At 47.3% G+C, this 24,776-nt stretch overlaps 1 protein-coding gene and 1 long non-coding RNA gene across 9 annotated transcripts in view; one reads left to right on the top strand and one right to left on the bottom strand.

Moving 5' to 3' along the window:
• Positions 1-717: 717 nt before the first annotated feature.
• LOC127475986 (uncharacterized) lies at positions 718-20,578 on the top strand. Of its 8 annotated transcripts, none has more exons than XR_007906437.1 (5): positions 718-4,471; positions 8,542-11,148; positions 14,735-15,589; positions 16,744-17,139; positions 17,261-20,578. It is a non-coding gene; the product is annotated as an uncharacterized LOC127475986 (long non-coding RNA). The 8 variants fall into 8 exon arrangements; XR_007906439.1 differs by having other exon boundaries at positions 16,744-17,459; positions 18,059-20,578; XR_007906434.1 differs by having other exon boundaries at positions 10,934-11,148; positions 16,744-20,578.
• The window catches only part of ADRA1D (adrenoceptor alpha 1D), a 45,759-nt gene continuing 40,483 nt past the window's right edge, over positions 19,501-24,776 (bottom strand). The window contains exon 2 of the mRNA XM_051798224.1: positions 19,501-23,780. Within this exon, the coding sequence (XP_051654184.1) occupies positions 23,212-23,780 (569 nt within the window). The 3' untranslated portion in view covers positions 19,501-23,211. The remainder of the gene's footprint in view (positions 23,781-24,776) is intronic.

The raw sequence follows: 24,776 nt of genomic DNA, 5'->3' as shown, positions 1-24,776 counted from the left end.
TGATTCCCTGCTGTAGTGTGGAGGTGGGATGCCTTCTTGGCTGCTGGAAAGCTGGAAAGGATGGTGGTATGTTAAATTTATGATGTTTCTCTCCCATTTTATCTCAGAAGCAACCCCCTTTTCGTGATGAGGGTGAGTTGGAAGAGAGTTGGGCTGTGGGAGGAGAGCACAGCACACTTGAAGAGAACAAAAGAGAAAAAATCTGTCCTGCTTCAGTCACTCAGAGCTCAACTTGAAGGAGCCAGAGCTGATTTCCCAGCAGCCAGATCTGCTGCAAAGTGGGATCAGAGGAGAAAACCAAATCCTTTGAGCATATGAGGCTGAGACCCAGGAAAAAAACAAGGAGATGCTTTCTCTCTTCAGTGAAGAAATTCAGGGAGAATTTCTTCACTGAGAGGTTGGTCAGGCACTGGAAGGGGCTGCCCAGGGAGATGGTGGAATCACTGTCCCTGGAGGTGTTTAAGGGAAGCCTGGATGTGGCACTCAGTGCTCTGAGCTCGGTGACAAGGTGGGTGTCGGTCACAGGTTGGACTCGATGTTCTTGGAGGCCTTTTCCAACTGAAATGATTCTGTAATTCTGTGATTCCTGTGGCTTCTTAATTGTGGGACATCCAAGACAAGCAGCTGTGCTGGTGATCAGGGTTTCAAAACTCCCTTCTCTGCTCTGTGCAGACAGTGTGATGATGGTGCCTGGTTTTGCCAAGCAGGGATCTGTGTCAGGGCAATCCTGCTTCGCCCCTTCACTCCTCTGCTTCCATCAGCCACCAGCAATCCAGCCTTTAATACAAGGCTCATGTTCCAAAGACACTAAATTTAGCGATTGTTTACTAAGAGGTGCTTAAAATTAGCAGCAAAGGCCACCCTGAGCATGTGACAAGGGGAGGTGGTGTCACCACGGGGCTCTGTGACCCCCCCACCTGCTCCCTCTTCTCCAAGACTCACTCCAGCCGTGTCCACCAAGAGCTCAGCAGTAGGATGAAGGTGGGTGGAAAGCAGGTGTGTGGGTGCTGGAAAGGTAAGAGGCATCTAATTGCTCAGAATTAATTAGGGAGAGCTCCCCTGGCTGGGTGGGGAAGGCAGTATATGGGTATCTGAAGCCTCATGGATGATGATGCCCCAGGGGAATGGACACATCTGTCCCTGGCTGCCCCTCTCCTGGGAGATCCAGGAAAAATGGTTAGGAAAATTTTATTAGGAAAACTATTAGGAAAAACTTTCCTCGTGGAAAGGACTGTCCAGCCCTGGCACAGCTGCCCAGGGCAGTGGTAGAATCGCCTTCCCTGGAGGGATTTAAAAGCCGTGTGGATGTGGCACTTGGGGACATGGGTTGGCAGTGCTGGGGAAACGGTTGGACTGGGTGATCTCAGAGTTTTCCAACCTAAATTCTGTGATTCTGTGACCCTTGAACTCAGCAGCAAGAAATGCTTTATAAGGAGGTTGTTCGAAAAGCTGAAGTGAGAGCTCAAAGCTTCTCTTGCACGAGGGGGGTGGTGGAACTGTGGGGCAGGTCCTGGCTTCTGCCTTATCCCTCCTGGCACAAACTGTTACCTACCAGGGGTGAGCAGAGACCCTTTAGTCTCTAACTAACCCACTGTGGTTAGTCACAGAGTCACGGAATTAAGGCTGGAAAAGAGCTCTGAGCTCATCCCACCCAAGCAGTTAAGCCTGAGCTGGTGGCCTGTAGTTGCCTGTGCTGCCCCACAGAGTGAGGACCATCCAGACTCATGTTCCAGCATGTTTAAGGCTCCCAGCATGATTTTCTGTGGATGTTTGCGGTGTTAATCCCTTCCCCCTTGCCCTACAGGCCCTGTCCAGGACCAATGCTGGGCTCCAAACTGTGCAAATGGGCACAAGCCAGGCTGTACCAGGGGGTGCTGATTATACAGTTTACAGGATGGAGCTTGGTGCCCAGGAAATTTCCCTGGTCTTGATTTATTTGCTGGTAGGAAACACATACCCAAAGCAGAAAAGGAGACTGGACCCCCTGGGAGATTCTGAGACGTGTAGGAATGGCAGCAGATTGTGATGTGCCTCTGAGCCACATATCATTACCCTGATTTTGCTGCTGCTGAGGGCTCCCTGCAGCCTTCATCTCCTCTTTCTCAGCCCAAACATCCCTTCTTGTGAGTTTTTTTTCCCTGTGTGGAGATGCAGAGCTGGAAAAAAGAAGGAAAAAGCCCCAATGGGATGAGAGTTGCAGCGTTCTGTTGGGTACGTTCAGGACTGATCTGCCTGAAGGTCAGGACATTAATGGTCATCAGAGAATCCTAGAATGGTTTGGGTTGGAAGGGACCTTCAAGACCACTTTTTTCCAAACCCCTGCCATGAGCAGGGACACCTTCCACTAGCCCAGGTTGCTCCAAGCCCTGTGCAACCTGGCCTTGGACACTTCCAGGGATCCAGGGGCAGCCACAGCTTCTCTGGGCAAGCTGTGCCAGGGCCTCACCACCCTTATAGCTAGGAATTCCTTCCCAATATCCCATCTATCCCTGCCCTGTGTCAGTGGGAAGCCATTTCCCCTTGTCCTGTCACTCCAGGCCCTTTTCCAAAGTCCCTCTCCAACTCTCTTGTATTTTCTCTCAGTGCCTGTGGTCTTGCTTTGCCTCATCTGCACCTCTCAGCACATCAGAGCAGTTCCTCCAGCTCCTCGGTGCTGTGGGGTGAAGCCCAGAGGCTCTGTGTGTCCAAACCATGCTCAGAGTCACCTCGGGGTTATCACACGAGTGCCTGAAAGATGGACAAGCTCAGGGAAATAAAAGTGCCTGCAATGAGGGGCTGCTGAAATTACAGGGGGTTCAGTGATGAAAAACGAGGGTCCTGGCTCTGCACTTGATGGGGTTGGATATTTTCTCCTGCTGGGGCCGTCCCTGGGGTGAGACCACTGACTGCTCCCTGCCGCAGGGTCTGGGGGACCTTCTGCAGCCTGAACACGCAGTGGGGAAAGGTGATTTTGTGCTGCCACCTCGTGGCATTAAAAACGTTCCCTGGAGCTGTTAAAAATTGGACGCTGTAAGAAATATGTGCAAACTCACACACGTGTTTGTGAGTGAAGTGAGAGCAGCGGGAGCCCGGAGGGGTGACACAGACACGGTCCAGGGAGTAGGTTGTTCATCAGTGGGTTGTGTTTCCGTTCCTGGCATGCGCTGGGATATCTGAGGGGCTGGCAGGAGCTGTGGGAGGCGGAGGGAAGAAGCTGGATGATCTCCCATCTATCAGAGCCCACGTGTGTGAGGTTCCCTTAGAGACTGATTGCCCACTGCTTGGTGTCCAGGGAGTGGGTTTGGCTAAGGAGCCTCCCATCCCCCAGGGGATTTGGCTGTCCCCTTGGAGAAATAACAGTGATTAATCAGGTCCTGTGTGTGAGTCCAAGAGTGATGTGCTGGATATGGAGGATTTCCATGAGTTGCAGGGATGTAGAATCATGGAATGTTTTGGGTTGGAAGGGACCTTAAAGATCATCCAGTTCCAACGCCCTGGCTTGGGCAGGGACACTTTCCACTAGCCCAGGTTGCTCCAAGCCCTGTCCAACCTGGCCATGAACAATTCCAGGGATGAGCCACCCACATATGGGAGCTCAGCACCTTCCAGAACCTCCCTCTGGTCCCCTGCTCTTCCCTACTACAGCCTCTAGCTGGTCTGCAAGGATAGTTGGTCACACGTGTCCGTGTGGACCAGCCTCCCTTCTCACGGACAGGTACTGGTGACATCTCAGGAGGGGGACAAACCACAAGGGATGAGCCACTGGCGTGGAACTACTCCAAGCCCAGGGCTCTGATCCCAGCAACGCCAGCTTGATCCAATGCAAAAATAAATCCAAAAATCCTTTGTGAAGCACGGGGAGAGATTTCCTAACCCTGGCTGGCCTGGTGTCTTCATGGCAGGAGGTTTGCTGTGGGTGTCTGTAAGATGAGGGGAATGAGTGGGAGAGCAGCAATAAAACGAGGAATTATGTTGGGAGGAGGAGGAACAGCTTCACTTTTCTCACGGGCAGTGTGGCCCTGGGCAAGGTGGCTGCCAAAGAGCAATTTGTCAGGCATTTGGCAACTGGGCATTGCCAAGTGGAAAAGCAGCAGCACAGGCAGGGATTCAAGGGATGGAGAAGTTGATTTATAAGGGGAGAGACTAAAAAAAAATAAAAAATAAAAATAGCAGAGCTAAATATGTCACATTTGGCTGGGCAGCAGGTGAGGGCTGAGCCAGTGGGATGCCCAGGGGAGGATTTGAGGCTGACATGGGTGGCATGGGTGGGTGCAGATGACAGATTAGCCAGGAGAGAGGGCACACACTCATCCTGAGATGGGAAGGTGGATGTGCCAGTGTCTGCAGCAGGGCTGTGCCAAGAGTCACCAGCTGAGGGCTGTAAATCTTCAGGAAACTTCGGCACAGGGACATTGGAACAAAGCTCTCCTTCCCTGCACTGCCTGCCTTCGTTTACAACACGACTGGAAACCCTAAATGTACTTGCTTACAGGTAAGAACGCTTCACAGTCCAAATGGATGCTTTTTTCCTCACCTGGGGATGTTCAAACCATCTTGACAACACCTGGATGTGCTTGTGCCCATAAATACAGGCACCAGCCTTTGCTTGTCATGCTGCTGCTTCCTGGGTGAATGGGTTGAATTTTTACCTGCTCTGTGATGGCAATCCCTGTGCTCCTGTGTGGTAGGAAAGAAGAGGCTTGCACAAGCCAGGAATCATCGAATCATGGGATATCCTGAGGTGGAAGGGACCCACAAGGATCATCCAGTCCAACTCCTGGCCCTGCACAGGACACCCCAACAATCCCACCCTGTCCCTCAGAGCGTTGTCCAAACCCTCCTGGAGCTCTGGCAGCCTTGGGGCTGTGCTCAAACCCCAGGGAGCCTGTTCGGTGCCCAACCACCCTCTGGGGGAAGAACCTTTTCCTGAGACCCAACCTGACCCTGCCCTGGCACAGCTCCATCTGTTCCCTGGGTCCTGTCACCAGTCACAGGGAGCAGAGACCGGAGCTGCCCCTCCACTGCCCCTTGTGAGGAAGCTCAACGAGGTCTCTCCTCAGTGTCCTCTTCTCCAGGCTCCTGTCCTGTCCCACTCTGCCAGCCTCTCTCATCTGGGCCATACCTGTCCCTTCCTTGTTTACCTGAGCCTATGTGACCCTCCATCTCTCACAGTGGGATGTCTGATGGTTGAGTCCATCACCCTGTGACACCTTGCTCGTGCCCCTGGACACTGCAGGCTTGGCAGGGGATTTCTTGATGTGCCCCAAGATGGTCCATGGACCTTTGGATCTCTCTGCAAGCAGAACCAGAGCCCAGACTGGGCATTTTAGGACAAAGATAGGCCCAGACTCATGTTTTGAGTAAGCCTGAGGTGGCCACCCCACCTTCATGCATATTAGTCCCTGTGCTTGGAGCTGGTGGCACCCATCCTGCTCCTCCCACACCATGGAGTCTCAGTCAGACCCCAACACCTTCCTTCTATTCCCAGGCTTGGAGATAACCCAAGAGGTTTGATCCTCTGATTTCTGCTCCCCTTTCAAAAAAAAAAAACAACGAGTTTAATTCCCATGGAGTTCTGGCAGGATGGCTGGGAAGGACTGGGGGATTCTCCATGTCCTTCTTTCATGATGCTGAGCCCAAGGAAACCATTCTGACATCACTTTTAAATGACATAAAAACTTTCCTGTCCCTGGAGAATAGGAATGTCAAGCTGCCTGCTGGCACAGTTGGCACTGACTGGGCCAGGCTTTCAGCACAATTAGGACAGAGTAATGACAGCTTTTTCCCCTAAAACTTTTTCAGGTGAGGATTAATTTTAGGCTGACTCTCTCTGCTTCCTGAATCCTGTCTGGAGATGATGCAGTCAGTGTTCTGTGTGTGGCTTAGCAAGGGATGGCCCTTCTGGTCAAACCCACTTCTGTCTCACCTCTTTGGACCACATTTTTAGGTGGAAAAGCTGCACTTGAAATACTTCATGAAAAGAAGTGCTAAGGCACCCCTACTTCCAGATAATGGAGTAGGAAGAGAGACAGAGTAGATAACAAAAAGTCAGAGGTGGGTGGAAAAGGGTGGATTTGGGATAAAATGCCCCTCAAATTACCTGGACTCAGTTGTTATTGCAGCTGGCTCACAGTTTTATTTGCTTAAACTGAAAACACTTGGTAAATATATCTATATATCTATATATACATACAGATATATCTATATATACATATAGATATATAAACTCGTATATTCTTCTTTGTATATTTATATAGAAATATATTTTGATCTAAATATATGTAAAAATATAAATACACACTAGGGGGACTACAAATAGAATTTAATATAAAATTTAAATATAATATAATTTTACTATAAAATAGAAAAAAAATATATTAAAAAAATTACATATTTATTGCTCTCCTAAGCAGGAGCTGCCGATGCAGTGGACTTTGTAAAGTGTCTGCATGACCTTGAATTCCCAGATGAGTTCTGAACTCGTTCTCCAGCAGGATCCCTTCCCACAGCTTGCTCTAACCCTGCACTCTCCACCCTCCTTCCCATTCCCCTCAGCCTGTGCAGAGTGTCATGTCCTTGTTATGCAGTAGCGTCACTGCAGCCACACCCGCTGCTCCAGGACAAATATTTCCACTGGGAAATGCAAGAGTGGGAGAGAAGGAGCTTTGCTGAACCAAGCAAGGCTCAGTGCCACTCATCCCTGCTCTGAGGACGGCTGAGACATATCCTTCTCAACCGAAAGGGATCCACCTCAATTCACCCTGGGATGGGGTAGATCCCCTTTTCCTGGAGGATTTGGGTCAGGATGGATGTGCCAATCCACTGACCAGTCCTTCCAGGGAACACAGACAGGAGTTCCTCTGTGGGTAAGGAGAAAGAGAGAGAAATAAGGAGATAATGTAGAGGAACACTGTGATTTGGGAGGAGAGGTCTCCAGGCAGGTGCCCTGAGGACAATGCCAAGCATGTGAGTTGCTGGATGGAAACAACAGCAAGAAGAAACACAACTTTTCATTGGGCAGATGTTTTTGCACCACATTTAAGGGAGCGATTTTTGTAGAGTCATGGAATGGTTTGGGTTGGAAGGGACCTTAAAGACCATCACATTCCACCCCCTATCCACCCCCACCTTCCACTATCCCACGTTGCTCCAAGCCCTGTCCAACCTGGCCTTGGACACTTCCAGGGATGGGGCAGCCACAGCTTCTCTGGGCAATCTGTGCCAGGGCCTCCCCACCCTCACAGGGAAAAATTTCCCCCCAGTATCCCATTTATTCCTGCCCTCTGGCAGTGAGAAGCCATTTCCCCTTGTCCTGTCTCTCCAGGCCCTTGTCCAAAGTCCCTATACAACTCTTTTGGAGCCCCTTTAGGTACTGGAAGGGCCTTTAAGTTCTCCCCAGAACCTTCTCTTCTCCAGGTTGAATAATCCCAGCTGGGGTTCAAATTGTCTGGGCAAGCATTTCTGAGAAATTTAGCTAGGTCTTGGTTGACTTACTAAGGAAAAGAAGCAAGGACTGGGATTTAGGGAAGATTCCATTTATATTCAAAAAGCCTTAAGGTGAGGTTGGGAGAATTACAGGTTGTCCCTCCTTACATGTGTCCTGGGGAAATCAGTTTGAAATTATATTTAAAACCAGGATAATGAAGTTTCAGGGAGATAGCTTAGGACAGGAGCACATGGACCCAGCAGCCTGTGGAGGAGAAAGGTCTCACAGAGGGATTGCAACTCAATGGCTGCATCAGGAAAAGGGGGGATGAGGGAGACTTGGTGGACACGGTGCATTTGGATGCCCAGGAGGTCTTTAACAAGGTCTAAAGAGCCTCCCAAGGGAGATAAGGGGTCTCAGGGTGAGGGGGAAACTCTTGTCCTGGCTCCACAGCTGTGCTGGAAGAAAGCAAATGGGAAATTAAATGGTCAGCTGTGGCAGAAGGTCACGGTGCAGGGATGAGCCCCAGGCGTGCTGTGCTGGTTAATGGGCTGATACATGGCTTGGAAACAGAGGCCAATGAGGCAGCTGATGGCACAGGACTAATTTAGGTAGTCAAAAGCAAGGGAGGAGCTTCAGAGACACCTGAAAAAAGCCCAGGGAATTAGCACCACCACAGCAGAGAATATTAAGCACTGATAAAATACAAACTAACACGGAAGAGGGAAAACCAAGCAAATCCTGAGCTGGAAAGGGTTCCCAGATGACCTGTGCCTGGTGGAGAGTGACACCTCTGCATCAGGACAGGCAGTTCAATACAAACCTCTTTTCACTCTGTAATTGCAGTCACGAAAGCAAACAAACCAGTGTGGTTTATAAATACTGGGGAGGTGATTAATGCTGGTAGCACCTTCACAGAAAAATCAGTGTGCTGTCCTTGAAAAAGTGACAGCAAAGTCACTCAGATTGTCGTGACTGGGACCCAGGGCTCGAGGCAACTGAGTCACTGGGAGAGACTAAAAAACACCTGCATTGTTTACAACACAAATAAGGGGGCTATTTTGGAAAAGCACATGCTGTTTGATGTCACAGGATGCAGCAGACCCAGAGGTGTGCTGGGACTTGTTGTCTTGCAGATTCAAAAGCAAGACAAACTCTGGGATTAGGTTACCTGGCCAGCTCTCCTTCCAGACAAGCACAGGGGTGAGTCTGTGTTTCCTTTGTGCTGTACCATCAAAATAGAATCATTTAGGCTGGAAAAGCCCTCTAAGGTCGTCAAGTCCAGCCATTAACTCAGCACTGCCAAATCTACCAGTAAACCATAGAATCAAGAGTCAAAGAATGGTTTGAAAGGGACCTTAAAGATCACCTTGTTCCCCCCCCCTGCCCTGGGTAGGGACAACTTCCACTAGCTCAGGTTGCTCCAAGCCCCATCCAACCTGGCCTTGGACACTTCCAGGGATCCAGGGGCAGCCACAGCTTCTCTGGACAACCTGTGCCAGGGCCTCCCCACCCTCACAGGGAAGAATTTCTCCCTAACATCTACTCTAAACTTCTCTTTTAGTTTGAAACCATGCCCCTTGTCGTTTGATGCTCTGCCAGTTTAAAAAGCCCCTCTATTTTTCTACAAGCTCTCATGAAGTACTTACAGTAACATGGCAGCTCCAGGGTCGTGGAGTGGCAGGTCCTGTTCCCACTGTCAAAAAGTGGTGTGGTTTTTTTGTCTCACATCCCTTCCTCCCAGTGCCTGTCACGTAAAAATTCCAGAGGGACGTGGATGGGGGCAGCTCCTCTGGAGCCCCCAGGTCTGCCTGGTGCAGGCTGTTTCCTTCCCAGGGCCACAAAGCCTTACAAGTGCTGCTGCTCTGACCAAACACAGTTTTTTGATGCTCGATCATAAGCACTGGCCCTTCTCCAGAAAGTCAAAAACCCCTGGTAGCATCAGCCATTTGAAAAATTTGGCAGCTTCTCTGCATATTTTGAGTTGTTCACAGAGGGTCAAAGATACACTTTGCTGGATTTTTGCGGGTTTTTTTTTGGTTTTTTTTTTCTTTCCCTGATGTAGGCAGTTTCTAGTGAATTTGCTCTCAATTTTGTCCCATCAAGTACGATTATTAGACTTCCTTCACTGATGAGTTTGGGCAGGGAGCTGGACTCGATGATCCTGATGGATCCCTTCCAAACTGAGGTATTCTATGATTCCATGTGGATGCAATCAAAACATTGACCCCCCTCTCATGTACCTGGCAGGAAACTCAAGCCCCTGGGGTGTCTCTGGTTTAATCTGGTGGGATTTTGTGATGTCCAAAATGTGATGACCAGCTCTTGAGCAGGTCCCTGAATGCTCTGACCAACAGTGGAACAGGGTAGCTTTCCAGTTCCTGGCACTGCTGTATCCTCAGGCATCATCCCACCTCTGTGCCAGGGCAAGAGCCCAGGTGCTGATGTATTTCTTGAGCTGTGGTGCAAGAAGAGCATAAATCATGCAAAGCAAAATGATTTCCAGGTCATTAGTTGGTGTGTGGAGGAGGGATGGTGGCCTGGAGCAGATCTCCTTGCTGTGGTGGAGGTGGGAGTTAAATTGCTTGCTGGGGAAAAGGGTTTGGGAGCAGGGAAGGTTTTCCCAATCCCCGCGTGAGTGGAGGATATTCTGACCACCAAGATTTTGAAAGGAGCCAGAGAGAGGAGAAAAGGTGCTGATGTGGTTATTAATGCTCCTGGTTAGAGAGAGATCTGAGCCAGCCAGAACTAAGAGAGGAAAAACACTGGGAGAGATCAGCTGCAGGATCAGCGGACTCTAACTTGGGAATGCTCACAGGCAGCTCTCCCAGAGATGAGAACAGCTGTCAGATTTATATTTATTTCCTTTGGAACTGGTTTCACCACCCCGCATCAAGGTGCTTTGCAGCCAAGTGCTGCATTTTGGGCCTTTATTGAACTGCAACTCATTTAGATCAGAGCAAAAGCCTCCCAGTAATTGCAACAATTTTCTTCTTAGCTCAGAGTCATCAAGGAGGAGGATAAAGAGCAGGAGAAGGACACGAAAAATGAAGCTGTTGTGCACCTCAGCAGAGAGAGGCAATTGGTGTCACAGCAGCCACAGTGACCAGGGATAAGGGTGGTGGAGGTGTGGTACCTACCTGAGCCAACCTCTGCTTTTACACCTCTGAGCAGGTATTGCTGCTTCACTTCAAAACCACACTTTCCAAAGAGAAAAAAAGGGAGAAGTTATAGAGAACAAAAAAAGGGAGAGAAAAAGAAGGTGGTTTTTTTTTCTGAATAGATGTGTATGTACACAGAGAACATGAGAGTGCTTTTATCATAAACTTCAATTACAGTAAATAAGACCGTTTTTTCGTATCCACTGGGGAGGTCTGATGAGGACATATTAGCATAAAAGTGACTCAGTCTCTGTGTCTAGATTCCTCTGAGTACATCCCATTTATTTTCTGCTTCTAATGAAAAATTCCACTTCCAGCCATCATTTTTTTCCCCCAGCTGATGATATTTACACACATTTTGTTTTAGAGTGAGCGAGGAAAAATCCAAACGACACTGGGATTTTGGGTTAACTTTCTCCATTATCTGGGTAAATGCTGTTTGTGCCCCCTAAATGACTCCTAGGATCTCCTGAAGTTGGAGACACAAGCTCTGGGAGCTGCTGTCAAGCATGTGGAGTGTCCTGGAGAGATGGGTCACAACCATCCAGAGTCCTCTCCTCTCTCCTTGGTGAGACTCAAACAGTAAGTACTGGGGTGTCAGGGTGAGAAGGTCTTTCTCTTGGAAACACATCCCTTGACCTTGGAGCCCTTTTAGTTGCTGATCATTCTGGTGATGGGAAGAGAAGTGATGAAAAGCTCTAAGCAGTCAGAACAAATTTGGATGATGAAAACTTAGCTCACTCCTGATTTATGAGCGCTGTCGGGGTGCAGGGCGTGCCGACCTTCAGAGCACATCTGAAATGGAACAACAGGGACTGTGGTTTCCCCTTGATGCAAACAAATCAAAACCAGCAGGGAAGAGGAGCAGTTTTAATTTTTTTTTTTTTTATTATCATTTTAGTATTCTGGATGGCAGCCAGTGTTTCTGAATGAAGTGTCTTTAAAAAATGTGCCCGGACGGCTCTGTGGCTGTTTGAGGGGTGTATGTGGGGCTGCTCTGTGGCCTGGTAGGAGCTGTTGCTTCTGAGGCTCTTCAGAGCCTCTAATCTGGCTGTTCCTCTCCAGAAAAAAAATAAGTAAAGCTCTACACTCTACCTGTCATGTAAAAAGGGACGACATTTCTCACTGGAGCCTCGAAGGAATTTAACCCAACACAAATTGTAGCCTACAAAAAAAAAGCACCTCCTAAAGGGCAGAGCTGGAAGCCTTGCACAGATGTTATCTGTTTTCCAAAGGATCTTAGTTTTGAGGAATGAAGGATGTTGGAGGTCTCTAACTCAGTCCTTTGCTCGACATTGGGCCAACCCCAAGGTTGCCCAGGGTCTTGTTCCGTCCGGTTTCGGGTGTTTCCAAAGTGGAGGCTGCACATCCTTCTGGACCCCTGGTCAGGAAATATGGAAAAATGGGAATTTCTCTTGTTGGATGTTGAGCCCATTGCCTAGAGGGGAGCCTGGCTCTGTCTCCTCTGCAATCCCACTGGAGCAGTGCAACCAGATGCCCACCTCAAACCTTGTTTTCTTTGGAATGGGTGAACCCAGCTGCCTTGGTATCTCCTTTGTGTGCACCCTCCAAACTCCTGATCATCTCCATGGCCCCTTGACTCACTTTTCCACCCTTGTAGAGCAGCCTGACCTTCCAAAAAACTGACAACCCTTCCCACAAACTGACAACCCTTCCCAAACCTGAGGATCCTGAGGACATCTTCTGGAGATGCCCAGATATCTCTCCTGGATGGGGAAGCATAACACTGCTTTAACTTTCCCTTTCCTTGATTAATTATTTATGGACTATGCAAATGCTATAGTCCTTTTTTTTTTCCTTTATACTCTTTTTTTTTCCCTTTTCAACTCATGATTTTCAACTCTCTCTGCTCTGTTTGATCTGAGACTCTCAAAGCAAGAGGTTCATCCAGCTCCTCTTTCAACCTCCCTCATAGTGAGCTGCAGAGCTGGAAGCCTTTTCCTTCTTTTGTTCTGCACTCTGCTGAGAGACTCCAATTTCATTTGATGACATTTCCAAATCCTTCTTCAGTTATTTTGGTACCTTATCCCTCCATTAGGTATTTCCTCTTGAAGACACCTAGGATTTGGAATATTTTTTGGAATATTTTTATGCAATTATGGAATTTTTTTTTCTCTGTTTACTTAAATTATTAAAATGAATAAACTAATTCATGTCTGAGCTGTGTCTGTTCACACCCATGAGCTCTTTTTTTCTGTGTTGCTGACAGTATTTTTAGGAATGCATTGGCAAAAGCACCATTTTCTTGTTTAAAATAAACACATGACCCTTTTACTTTGCAGTTGCCTGTCACATGGACTTTTGCTGTTTGACTGTCCATTGCTCCCATGGAAAAAAGTATTGGATCCAGTGCAGTTGGCATGGGAGGCATAGTGTTCACAGTATCCATACACTCAGTGGCCTTTGAAATTCCTCTCCAGTGGTATCATCCATCCCTCTTCCACTTTTCCATACAGTCAACACTGGTGGCTTTTATAAAGGTTTTATAGTGATTATAGCCTTGTTTCTACATTCAACAGTTTACCCTGAAGAGGTTCCCATCTCTTTAAGCTGTCATGGGATAAGGTAAAAGGTCTTCTGGCTTAATAACAGATGGAATAAATAGAGAAGAAGCAAAAAAAAAAATATGATTAAACAGTCATTTCTGACACTGGACAAATTTATTAGGTCCCCAAAAGATCTGGGAAAAAGCGTAAATAGGTTGGTGACAGTTTGGTGATGATCCTTCATTATTCAGGGCAGTCAAAGCTAATGCTAAATGTGAATATTTGTGCAAGGGATGTCTTGATATCGGATTAGCAGGTGGTGAATTTAATGCTGATGAATGCAAAATAATGCAGATGAGGGAAAAACCATGCAGAGGTGGCCGTGCACTCAGGAGCAGGGAATTAGCATTCAGGGAAGGGCCGCTGGATCTTTGGGAATAGCTGAAATGGGAACCTCAGCTCTGTGGTCAGAAAGGCCAAAATACGGTAGGAATTGATGGGAAAAGAACTGAGGATAAAGATAAATATAATTATTCCACATGCATGATGATGTTATGCATGTGATGTTATTCCTGATGGAGCTGCAACTGGAATGGTCAGGTTAACTTTGGCCAGAAGCCCTTAAAAAGGGTGTGATAGGCCTAGAAAAGGTCAAGGTTGGGATACACATCCCTGAGAAATGTCCAAGGCCAGGTTGGACAGGGCTTGGAGCAACCTGGAATGGTGGAAGGTGTCCCTGTCCATGGCAGGGGGTGGAAGGAGATGGGCTTTAGGGTCCCTTCCAACCCAAACCATTCCATGATTCTATGATAGAACTGCTCCATCAGAAAAGGGATGGTGAGGATGGACACGATGGTCTATAATTTGTGAATTAATTACACCCATTTATGCAGAGCAAATGGGCAGAAGTTACAGGGTGACTTGGAGGCTGAAAGCAGAGGTGGGCTGAAAAAGGAATTAGAAAAATCCAGTGATCCAAGGCCTGCTGGTGACAATTTCTTTGCTTGCCCCGAGTGTCAAAATCCAGTTCCTTGGTTTACAGAGAGGATGGAGAGAGAGAGAGAGAGAGAGCTCTCAGGCTGTCAGTCAGGTTCTTTTCTCTGCTAATAAATCCCTCCAAAATAAATAACTAAATGAAAAGGATGGTGAAAAAAAAAAAGAAAAGAAATAACTTGTCCGGCCAATTTCCAGCAGCAAAAATAGCTGAAGGGGCCCTTGGTAGAAAAATGTAATTCAAAGAAAATGGGTGCTAAAAATAAAGCTGGAAATAAATAAATTACAGGAGAGGAGAGGAGACTTTACCTTTCCATGCAGGTTCCTTTATGTCAGCAGTAGATGCCTCAGCACAGGGTATTTTCTCCTTTCAGCAGAACAGGTGCAATCTTTGGCCAACACTTTAAGCTCAGCAGGACTTGCCAAACCAGACAGAAAAAAGTTTATTTTTAAGGGCAGACAGCATATTTTGGTAATTGAGCCTGACCTCCTGTGTAAGCAGGGCAGGAGAGCAAACTTCTGCATCAAGCCCGTTCTATTTCTCTCATCCAGAGCATGTGTTGCAAAATAATTCTCTCCTTTCTCCCAAGTTTTGCATTTCAAGAACCCCTCAAGTGTTTGAGAAAAATTGTTCTGTTTGTTAACTACTCCCTGCGCTCACTTTTCAGTTTCCCTGACCTCATCTTCCTGCCAGTGGATTTACTAATCCTTTGCCTGTGGAATGACAGAGTCCTGCTTCCCAGATCCCAAGAGGTCAGTGCACAGAGAGGGGCTCAGCTGGAGGCTGTGTGACCCTCAGGAATAGCACCATGCCAGGGGAAAGATGATCATTTTGGGGCTGATAGGAGAAACTGGAGACTGGACAAAAAAGCTAAATCATGTCTATAGTAAATTAATCAGCAGGGGTGTGTTTAATTCCTTTTCACAGGCAGTTTGTTGGCACAGCCATTTGTCTTTGCTCAGTTTAAAAAGCTGGAGGTGGGATAAAAACCTACAGTGCAAGCAGAAATAGATGGCCAAGTCACAAAAACTGAAAAAAAAGCCCCAGTTTTTAATTCCTCAGGGTAGGTTGGGGATAAGAATAATAGAATCGTGGAATGGTTTGGGTTGGAAGGGAGCTTAAAGACCTGCCAGTTCCAACCCCTGCCATGGGCAGGGACAACTTCCACTAGCCCAGGTTTCTGCAAGTCTCATCCAGCCTGGCCTTGGACACTTCCAGGGATGGGGCAGCCACAGCTTCTCTGGGCAACCTGTGCCAGGGCCTCCCCACCCTCACAGCCAACAATTCCTTCCTAACATCTAATCTAAATATGTCCTCTTTTAATTCAAAACTGTTCCTCTTTGCCCCGTAACCATCTGCCTGTGTAAAAAGTCACTCCCTCTTTTTTGCATAAACTCCCTAAAAAAGAGGTGAGAGCAAACACATGGAGCAGCTCAGAATATGGAATGATGCAGCTCACAGGAGCCTCAGAACTGCCCCACCTCCTGCAGCAGGATCCATCCTGCCTGAGATGCTACCCAAGGTAAATATTTGCCTGCACTCCAGTGAGGGACAATCCACGTCCTTTCTGGGCAACTGATTCCAGCAATGGAATATTAGAAAACTCATTGTTGATTTCTGCATCACCCACATGGTGATGCAGCAGCTGCACTCAACGTGTGGACTTTTGGGCAGTCTGAGGAGGACATGAGACACAGTCTGGGTATGATGGTGACCACAGACAGAAGAGTTCTTTTGCAAAAAGAGCACCAAAAAGTGATAGGAGGATAAATTGCATCCATATGTATGTCTTTATGTCTACACAGATTGTGTAGATGTATCTATTGATAGATATATATGAATATGTACGTATAAAAAACCCATATTTATACTCTGTCAGCCCCCCTCCCACATACCCTAAAACTTTGAGAAGCATCATTGAAGCTTGCAAGCCCAAAACAGGTTAGAAATGGAAGTGCCACAGCGATCAGAGTTAAATTGGATTTGCACTGTGAATCATCTGCTGAGCACTGGGGTGATAAACATGCATAAAACAATGGCAATTTACTCACAGATCAACAACTATGCTGTCGAGGGAGCAAACCTTTTAAACCCATAAAACTACCCTGCTATGAGAAAAACAGGGTTACCCAAGGGCATTCCCTTCTTCCAAGAACCTGCTGAGAAATCCCAATCTGTATCAAGGCAGCTTGTAGATGAGAAAGAGTTTTTGGGATAACTCAATGCAAATTTCCTTTGGCCTTGCATGTTCTAGTTGGTTAATACTGGGTTTGGGGCTTTGGGGGTTTTCTCTTGTGCTCCTCTCAGTTTTCTGCATTTCAAACACCTTCTGCAAACTCTGGAAATGGAAAGTCCCTGCTGACAAGCAGAAAGACAGTGGTATTGCTCTCCTAATGATGCCACCTGGAACCTCCTGGCCACTGAAGGGGCGGAGATTTGGGACCTTCTCTTCCCAAAAACACCCTCCTGCCACGACTGAACTCGAATTTCTGATCCATGAGTTATTCTGTGAGGCTTTAAGGAGGCCACAGATCTGCCAGGAGAGAGCAGAGGGATTTGAACAGGCTGTATCTCAGAGCAGTGGTGCTGCTACTTAATTATGGTCACATTTCAGTGAGATTTATGAATCATCTACAGGCCTTAGGGAATTATTATTTTTTTTTTTTCTCCATCCAGAAAGCAGCAGCTGTGAAGGAAAGAAAAGTAAATATTCAGCACAGGAGCTGGACTGGGCCCGGATTTTTTTTTTTTTTGTGAAAATCCAAATGCTCTCTCTAAGGTCTCAGTGAGACTTTGAGCCATGGTCAGCTGGACCATCATGGGCAGAGCCCCTCGTTTGCTTCAGTCTTTTGGAAGGTAAAGGAGAGAAGTGAAGAAAGCCCAGCGGTCCCCAAACTGTGTGAATCGACCTGCTTGGGGCTGTGTTGTAAAAACATTAGTTTGGAGATCTGGGCATAATAAACGCAAGATAACATTGCCAGAAAATGCATAAAGCCTATTTTTGATGCCCACACAGTGCCCTCAAGCCCCAAGGCACCCGTTATCCACCAGCACTGCACGCAGAAATGTTGGGTAAGTTTGGTTTGTTAGGAATGGAACTGAACATTTTGCTATAAACCTTTTCTTTTCCTGGTCTCATGGGACCTCAATGTCATTTTCTATCTCTGATGTGTCCTTTCCACCGCCTTGTCAGGACTCCAAGGATCTCCAGGATGCCACAGGGACTGGCTGCTGGGATCCACCCTGCAAGTCAAGCATTCACCTGACTCTTGGTGATGAGCTCAACCTCAGCAAATACCCTGTGTCCTCTTTTCCTGAGGGAAGAGAAGGGATCAGACCTTCACATTCTGTCTGTTCTTTGCCCAACATTTACTTCTGTTCCCAGCTCACAGGTCAGGCCCTTCTGCTGTGATCCTGAGTCAGTTTTGCACAACAGGTTTTCCATCCTGTTTCCACATGCAGATCTCTTGGATAGCCTGGGATGGCTCAAATGCAATGGAACACCTATATTCAGGCAAAAATTATTGTGTTTTTTTTTTTCTCTAGTGAAGTTTAAACATGACTCACACACAGACCTTATTTGAATGGAGATGTTTTAAATCCACGAGCTGAATCCCACAGATGGGACTGAGAAAAAGCAAACCTAATTATCAGTGACCTTAATGTCACTCTCCATGATGTTGTGTCTCCGTGGAGGGACATTCAGATGTCTGAAAGTGGATAAAAAAAAAAATACAGGTAGAAGCCTTTGCACAGGATGGCTGAAGTTCATTGGGAAAACTCTGGGCAAATCCCAGCCCCAGCTACAATCTCTATCCTGTGGAAAGATTGTAAAAGTCAGTTTATTGAGGACATGGTTTTCAAATTCTGAGTGGTAACAGAAATTCCCCAGCAGGAACTGTCACACGGTGATGGCAAAATCATGTGACCTTGATGGTTTAATGTGCATTGGAGACTAATCTTGAATTTTCTGTTTATTTTCTCATTTCAGCCTCTGAACAGGAAAATGAATGATGTAACTGGGGAATGGATGGGCTCAGTTCAGATGGAGGGGACACACAGAGCCTGGGTCCTTCCAGCTGAATCCCCTCTCTCATGATGGAAACTGGGAGGAATAGAAGGAAAGAAAAAGCCAACAGTGAAATATCCCTTGAAATATTCTCCCAGCTGACAGCAATTGCTGCCTCAGGGATTTCTCAGCTCAGAGATTATATAAATGTTTCCAACAGCCCTTGATGGACTTACCTGTCACTGAGGCCCTCAGTTGCTGTTCTAACCCCTACAGACTTCTGGCAGGTGCAATATCTCATGGTGATGAGCTCCACCACTCAAAAATGTACCTCATTTTGTTCATTTTGATAATTGGGTTTGATGTCGTTTTATGAGAAACAGAGAACAGTCATCCACTATTCATCTTGTCCCCAGCACTCCTGGTTTTATAGAGCTCCATTGTGTTCTTCCTCAGTCATCTCTGTGTTCCAGGAAAGCGCCCCTTGATTTAATTATCCTTTAGATGGAAACTATCCTGTATCCATTCTAGGTCCCTTCTGTCTTTCTAGAGCTGGACTAATCAAAAGCAAACAGTAGTCAAATTAAAAGTGCATCATCAACGTATTCAGAGCTGCAAAGGTATTTTCAAAGTCATTCTCCATCTCTTCCATTCTCTGTCCCCAAATTCCCTGATGTATTTTTCACCTCTGACTGCTATCAAATACTGATCCAGTGTTTTCATGTTGTATCTCCTTTTGGTTTTTCCTTCTGCCTTTCCCTTTCGCCCTTCCCTGTCCTGTCTCAGATATGTATCACATACATATACTTATATATATTTATAAATATATATTTATATATTTAAATTTTTATATAAAAATATATTTATATATATGTGTATATATATGTGTGTATATATATACACACATATATACACACATACACACATATATATATATGAGATAGAGATATATATATATATACATAAGAATCACAGAATGGTTTGGGTTGGAAAGGACTTTAAAGACCTCCCTGGGACACCTTCTACTAAACCAGGTTACTCCAAGCCCCATCCAACCTGGCCTTGAACACTTCCAGGGATGGGAAATCCACGTCTTCTCTGGGCAACCTGTGCCAGGGTCTCACCAATCTCACAGGGAAGATTTTCTTCCTAATATCTAATCTAAACCTACTCTCTAGATGTGGCAGGTACAACCCCTTCATCCCTGAGATTGTCCTGCCCTGACTTGCTTTTATCACAAATTCTTGCATGTGGGAAAGATTATCCTTGTGAAATTGCAAAAAAAGTCTTTGAGAAATAACCACGAGTGGATAAATTTCAGGTGTTTCTTCCTCCCTCCCTCTCTCCCTCCCTCCCTCCCTCCCTTCTTCAGCCCCTACAGCCCTTGTTTTAAAAATCAGACACAGCAACAATTCACAGCAACATTTTAGACAGGTTTGTGCATGTATTTGGTACAAACAAACAAAAATATGTGCATTCTGTTCCATAGAGCTTACACCGATCTGACAGAACTCGGAACACAAAACAGAAATACTCTGGCTAATAAATACGTCTGGGGATGAAAAATAAAAATCTATACATAAAAAATTCCAATGTCTGCTAAAGAAAATGTACACTTATATACACGCTGTAAACAATAGTAATGCAACCCAACTGCAGTCCAGCTCAGGCTGACAGGGACCTTCCTTCCCTCGTGGACTCAGGGGAGTCCAGTGACACCAAAACTCATCAACAACTAGTTCCTTGAAGCAGCAAGGTCTGACAACGCAATAGTGACATGGAGCCAGTGCAATGAGGTGAGATCTGCTGCAAAAGCAAGGTGCAGGTGCTTTGGGGAACGGCCTGTGTGGCAAACTTGGAGAAACAGGGCCATTCCCTCAGCTGGTCACACCCTTGTGGGTCCAGAGAAATCCGTGGGATCAGACCGAATTTGCCTCCTGAAGGTCTGAGCCCGTGTTTCCAAACTTGGGAGAGTTTGGAAAAGTAAGGGATTCAAAGAGAAACGCTCACTTTTACAGACCTGGGTCATATTTTACATGACATTGTTGTTCCTCCCCCTGCCAGCAATGATAGCCCTGTCTGCTCCCAACAAATCCCTCCAGGAGCAGTCTCAGAGTCCAGTCCTGGCACTGCTTCTGCTGCAAGAGGCCAAATGAAAGAGAGGGTTCTGGCTTAGGTGAGAAACAAGTATTTTGCCTGAATGCAGCACAGCAGAGCTCAAAGCTTCCCTACAGCACCTTCTAGGGCATCTCTTGGGGCCAGATCAAACTCAGTAAGTAACTGAGCCAGAGTTTGGGCATTTACATGTGTGTTCATGTGTGCTTAAATATTTATCCTTGTTTTCTCCCTTGTAGGTGTGTAAAGAATTGGGATGGAGAGGCAGCAAACCTCCAGACTAATCTTTCTTTCCCTTCTGGATGCTTTCAAGGGGCTGGAGGCTGTAAATGTAAATGTTTCAAAACTGGAGGAAAAAAAAAAAGGAGTAGATAAAAAAGTCAGGGAGAAGTGTAAGCAATAATACCAACTCATTTATGGGAATGCTTGCCAACATTTACTGAATCTTCATTTATAGGAGGATGTTGGCCCCTTTGTAGGAGAATGCCTTGTATTTTAGAGATGACCCATGTATATAAATACAGTAAAGTGTGTACATGTATCCCTCTGGTCATGGATGCACTCATGGACTGCCCCCTCCCTGGTCCCTTCTCTGCTACATCTCCAGTGCCTCCCATCAAGATCTCCAAAGCTCCCTGGAAACCAGTGGCACCTGCAGTCCTTACAATGCAAAATGACTTTTCATGTCACCCCATCATCACTGCAGGGTCTCACTTCCCCGAAAAGCCAAAGATATAGGGGGAAAAAAAAGATGTATTTCCCCACAAAAATTCCCACGGGGTGTTGGGTCCCTGCTTTTGTGGGGTTGAACCTCCCCAGCTGGAACCTCTGGGTGGTTTTGCAGATGCTGGAGAACATGATGAGTCTGAGTTCAGTGTAAATGCAATGCTGCTCCATGTGCCTTGGTGGGGTTTGCTGCTGGGAGGAAAATATTTGGACAAAATCTCCTGATATTTGTGCAATAATTGGTCCAGTTTGGAGTCCTGCATCAAGTAAAGGGTACTAAGGGTTGTTGAGATGGGGCCAGCTCCAGATACCTTGTCTCAATATGCACTGCTCAAAAGACTAAAAAATAAAAAACTCCAGCTTTCTCTCTCTTTTGTTTTACTTTGAAGCAAATAAACAGCAGAAAGAAAGGTGACATTCTCTCTAATGTGCCGAGGAGCCTTTCATCTTCCTTTGGCAGCCACCCTTGATCAGCTGCATGTGCTGTAGGCACATTCATGAAAGACTCCTCATGGGTTGGGGGGACAGTGCTGATGTGGATGAGCTTCCACCCAGGAACACATTCATTGCCATGTTTCCACCTTCTGACTTCACATTCCTGTTCTTTAGTCACCTGGCTTGAGCTGCTGCAGCTCAGATCCAGACTTCACCTCCATCACCTACGTGTCTCCTGCCCACGCCTTAACCTGATGATCGTCATCTGAAGTTTGATAAAACCAGCCTGAATTTTGAAACCAGTGCCTGCAACACAGGGCCAAGTAGAGTTTGGGTGACCACTTTCTGAGTCACCTGGCCGAGGTGGGCCTGTCATGGCCCCAACTCCCTGAGTTTCCCGGAGGAGACCGTGGTGCCCTCCTGAGGGGTGCTCACACTCTGGGGCTGTGAGCAGGGAAAACCAACCCTTACTGTCGTTGCTTTTGACCACGTTAGTGGACACACCCAAGGCAAAACCAAAGGTTTGATGTATCAGGTTTTTGGGAAGTCCCTTGGGAGAAGAGTCAGGAGCGTGACCCTGACTGGGGAGGAGATCCATCTGCACATCAGTTCCATTTTAGCTTTGACTCAATGGGCAGTGGAAATGCAAACTTCCAAACTCAGCCATCCCACCTTTCCTGAGCCACAGAGCAGGATGGTTGAGGACTTGCATCACAGAATCATTATGGTTGGAGAAGACCTCTTGGATCATCGAGTCCAACCACTAACCATGTTCACTACATGGCACATGTCACCAAGTGCCACATCCACACATATTTGGACACTTCCAGGGGTGGTGACTCCACCACTTCTCTGTTCCAATGCCTGACCACCCTTTCAGCGAAGAAATTTTTCCTAATATCCAACCTAAACTTCCCCTGGCACACCTTGAGGCCATTTCCTCTCGTCCTGAGTGAATACCCTGGGATGTATTTTTATCCCGTGTTTTTTCAGAGAAACAACTAGAGCAAGAAGGGGACAGAAAAGGTTGGGGATGACTGACACCAAAAGGAGCCGGTTACTCTCTGTATCACAGATGGATGAGCACTAAAGCAAGGTGGATTGCAAGTGTTTCACTGGAAAGTGAAATGGGAAATGCTTCACAGGCTGGGATTAGAGGAGAGAGACCTGCACACCCTGTGTAGACATCTGGTCTCCTCCTCCAGCCTAAAACCAGGTTATGTGGAAGGGGCAAAGCTGTGGTCACTGCAGAGATGATGGCTGAGAGCCAGGATCCCCCCACCCTGCTTGGAAATACCCCAGTCTGCTCAACCTCCAGAGCCAAGGGCTTGGCTGGAGGTCCTGTCCAGCCCTGCAGACCTACAAGCTCCCAACCCATCATCTAAAGGGTCAGCTGCAAGCTGCTGCTTGGCAGTGTCCTTCCTGGATGGAAACATGATCACATGTACTAAGGCAGGGTTGGCATCTTTTGGGGTTTGATCTTTCCATCAGATTTCACGGTGGTGTTTTTAAGGCAAAGGAGACATCCTGGTTTCCCTTAATTGCACAGCTTCTTCCAAAGTCAAAGACAACCATCCCCTGGAGGGAGACAGTTCTTCTCCTAAGGCCATATCCACCCCACATCTTCCCCTCCTGCTGAGGCTTGCTAAAATGGGATATGCCATTGGCTCTTATTTGAGGAACCCATAATCCCACAGAAGGGGCTGAGCGCCACGTGGGGGATTTTTGGATAACCTTTGGGCAACTGCATTTTATACCTGATTGCTGCTTCCAGTCTGCCTGACAGACCCACAGGTGGTATCCCTCCACATTTCTGCTGGATACCTCTAAAGAAACCATCGACAGCTGTTCCAGAGGGTTCAAATATCTGTTTCTCTCAGCCCACAGCAGTCTGTTAAGTCATGAGTTTGATAGTCAATGGTTTCCGTGAAATCGTGAGGGATCCCAATAGAGACAGACTCCACCTCTGTTTTGTAGGTGGCTGTCACCCCCCCTTTGCTGGAGCCACCCCGGATTTTGTTAGAAAGGCTGTTCATCTTCTCCTTCAGCTGGGTGGACGCTGGTTTCTGGAAAGGAGTGAGCATCTTCCAGCCCTTGAAGCTGAGCGTTCGCCTCTTACTGGCTCTCTCCTGGAAGGAGGAGTTAAATATGAAGGAGCTGTTCAGGGTGTTAATCCTGGGCCTCAGGTCTGTCTCAGAGTCCTGCACCGAGCTGTTGGCAGAGGCCCCTCTCCAGTGGTGGTCGTAGACTCTCCAGATGGGCCGTCTCCTGCGGTGGCACTGGCACTTGAGCAGCCGGATGAACGCGCGCTTGAACTCCTTGCTGGAGCAGGGGTAGATGATGGGGTTCACGCAGCTGTTGAAGTACCCCAGCCAGAAGATGATCTTGAAGACAATTTCGGAGGGCTTCAGAGATGGGAAGAAAGAACCTTGGGAGAGATTAAAAGAAACGTGGTTTAGAGGAAGAGGAGGGGGATGGGAGCATGGGGGACCGAGGGCGGTGGTCAGTCCAACCTGGGAGAGGTAGAGACGTGTAGAAAAGACTGAAGGTGTGATGGGTGGAGAGACACTGGAACATGTTTCTCAGAGAAGCTGTGGCTGCCCCATCCCTGGAAGTGTTCAAGGCCAGGTTGGCCAGGGCTTGGAGCAGCCTGGGCTAGTGGAAGGTGTCCCTGCCCATGGCCAGGAATTGGAACTGGATGACTTTTAGGGTCTCTTCCAACCCAACTCATTATGTGATTCTACAAGTCTGCTATTAGGTCCTTGACTTGAAATGCCATTACCACCAGAGGGAAGATCTAGCCTGTGTAGGATTGGAAGGCATCAACCCTTCAGTGATGATGATCACAGAATCCCAGAACACGCCGAGCTGGAAGGGACCCACAAGGATCATCGAGTCCAGCTCTAAGCCCTGCACAGGACATCCCCAAGAGTCACACCCTGTGCCTGAGAGTGTGATGGATAATACTGTATTTTTGGCAGGACTCTCCTAGCCCCCACTGCAGAAGTTCTCCCAGCAGCGGAACCAGCACCCCCAGATCAGCTGTGAGCCATTGTGCAAACACACACAGCTCACAGGGAGGCTGGGTCATCATTGTGGGGAACAGCTTCTGTGTCGTGGTTTGTCAACACAAGGCAGCCAGGCCCTGTCCTATTCCACGTCAGACAGGAAAAATTGTTTGGTCTGCATGGATCAGTTCTTGGTGCCTGCCTCTTCCTACATATTTCACTTCCTCTGCAGCTTAAAAGTGTGGATACAGCCTTGTCCTCTGTGCTGAGAGAAGAGCAACACCCCTTCAACTCTTCTGCTCAGGCATTTTGGATCATCGGTGTCACACACCCTCTCTTCAAATTTTCAGTCATGCTGAGGTGGCTCAGATAATATACACTGCCACAAAGCCTGTCCCTCCCACTTGAAAACTCTT

The sequence above is a fragment of the Manacus candei genome, unplaced genomic scaffold (genome assembly GCF_025592945.1).
Source record: "Manacus candei isolate 608988 ecotype Guabito, Panama unplaced genomic scaffold, ASM2559294v1 h1tg000048l, whole genome shotgun sequence".
NCBI classification, from domain to species: domain Eukaryota; kingdom Metazoa; phylum Chordata; class Aves; order Passeriformes; family Pipridae; genus Manacus; species Manacus candei.
This window is presented reverse-complemented; position numbering and strand designations above follow the sequence as displayed.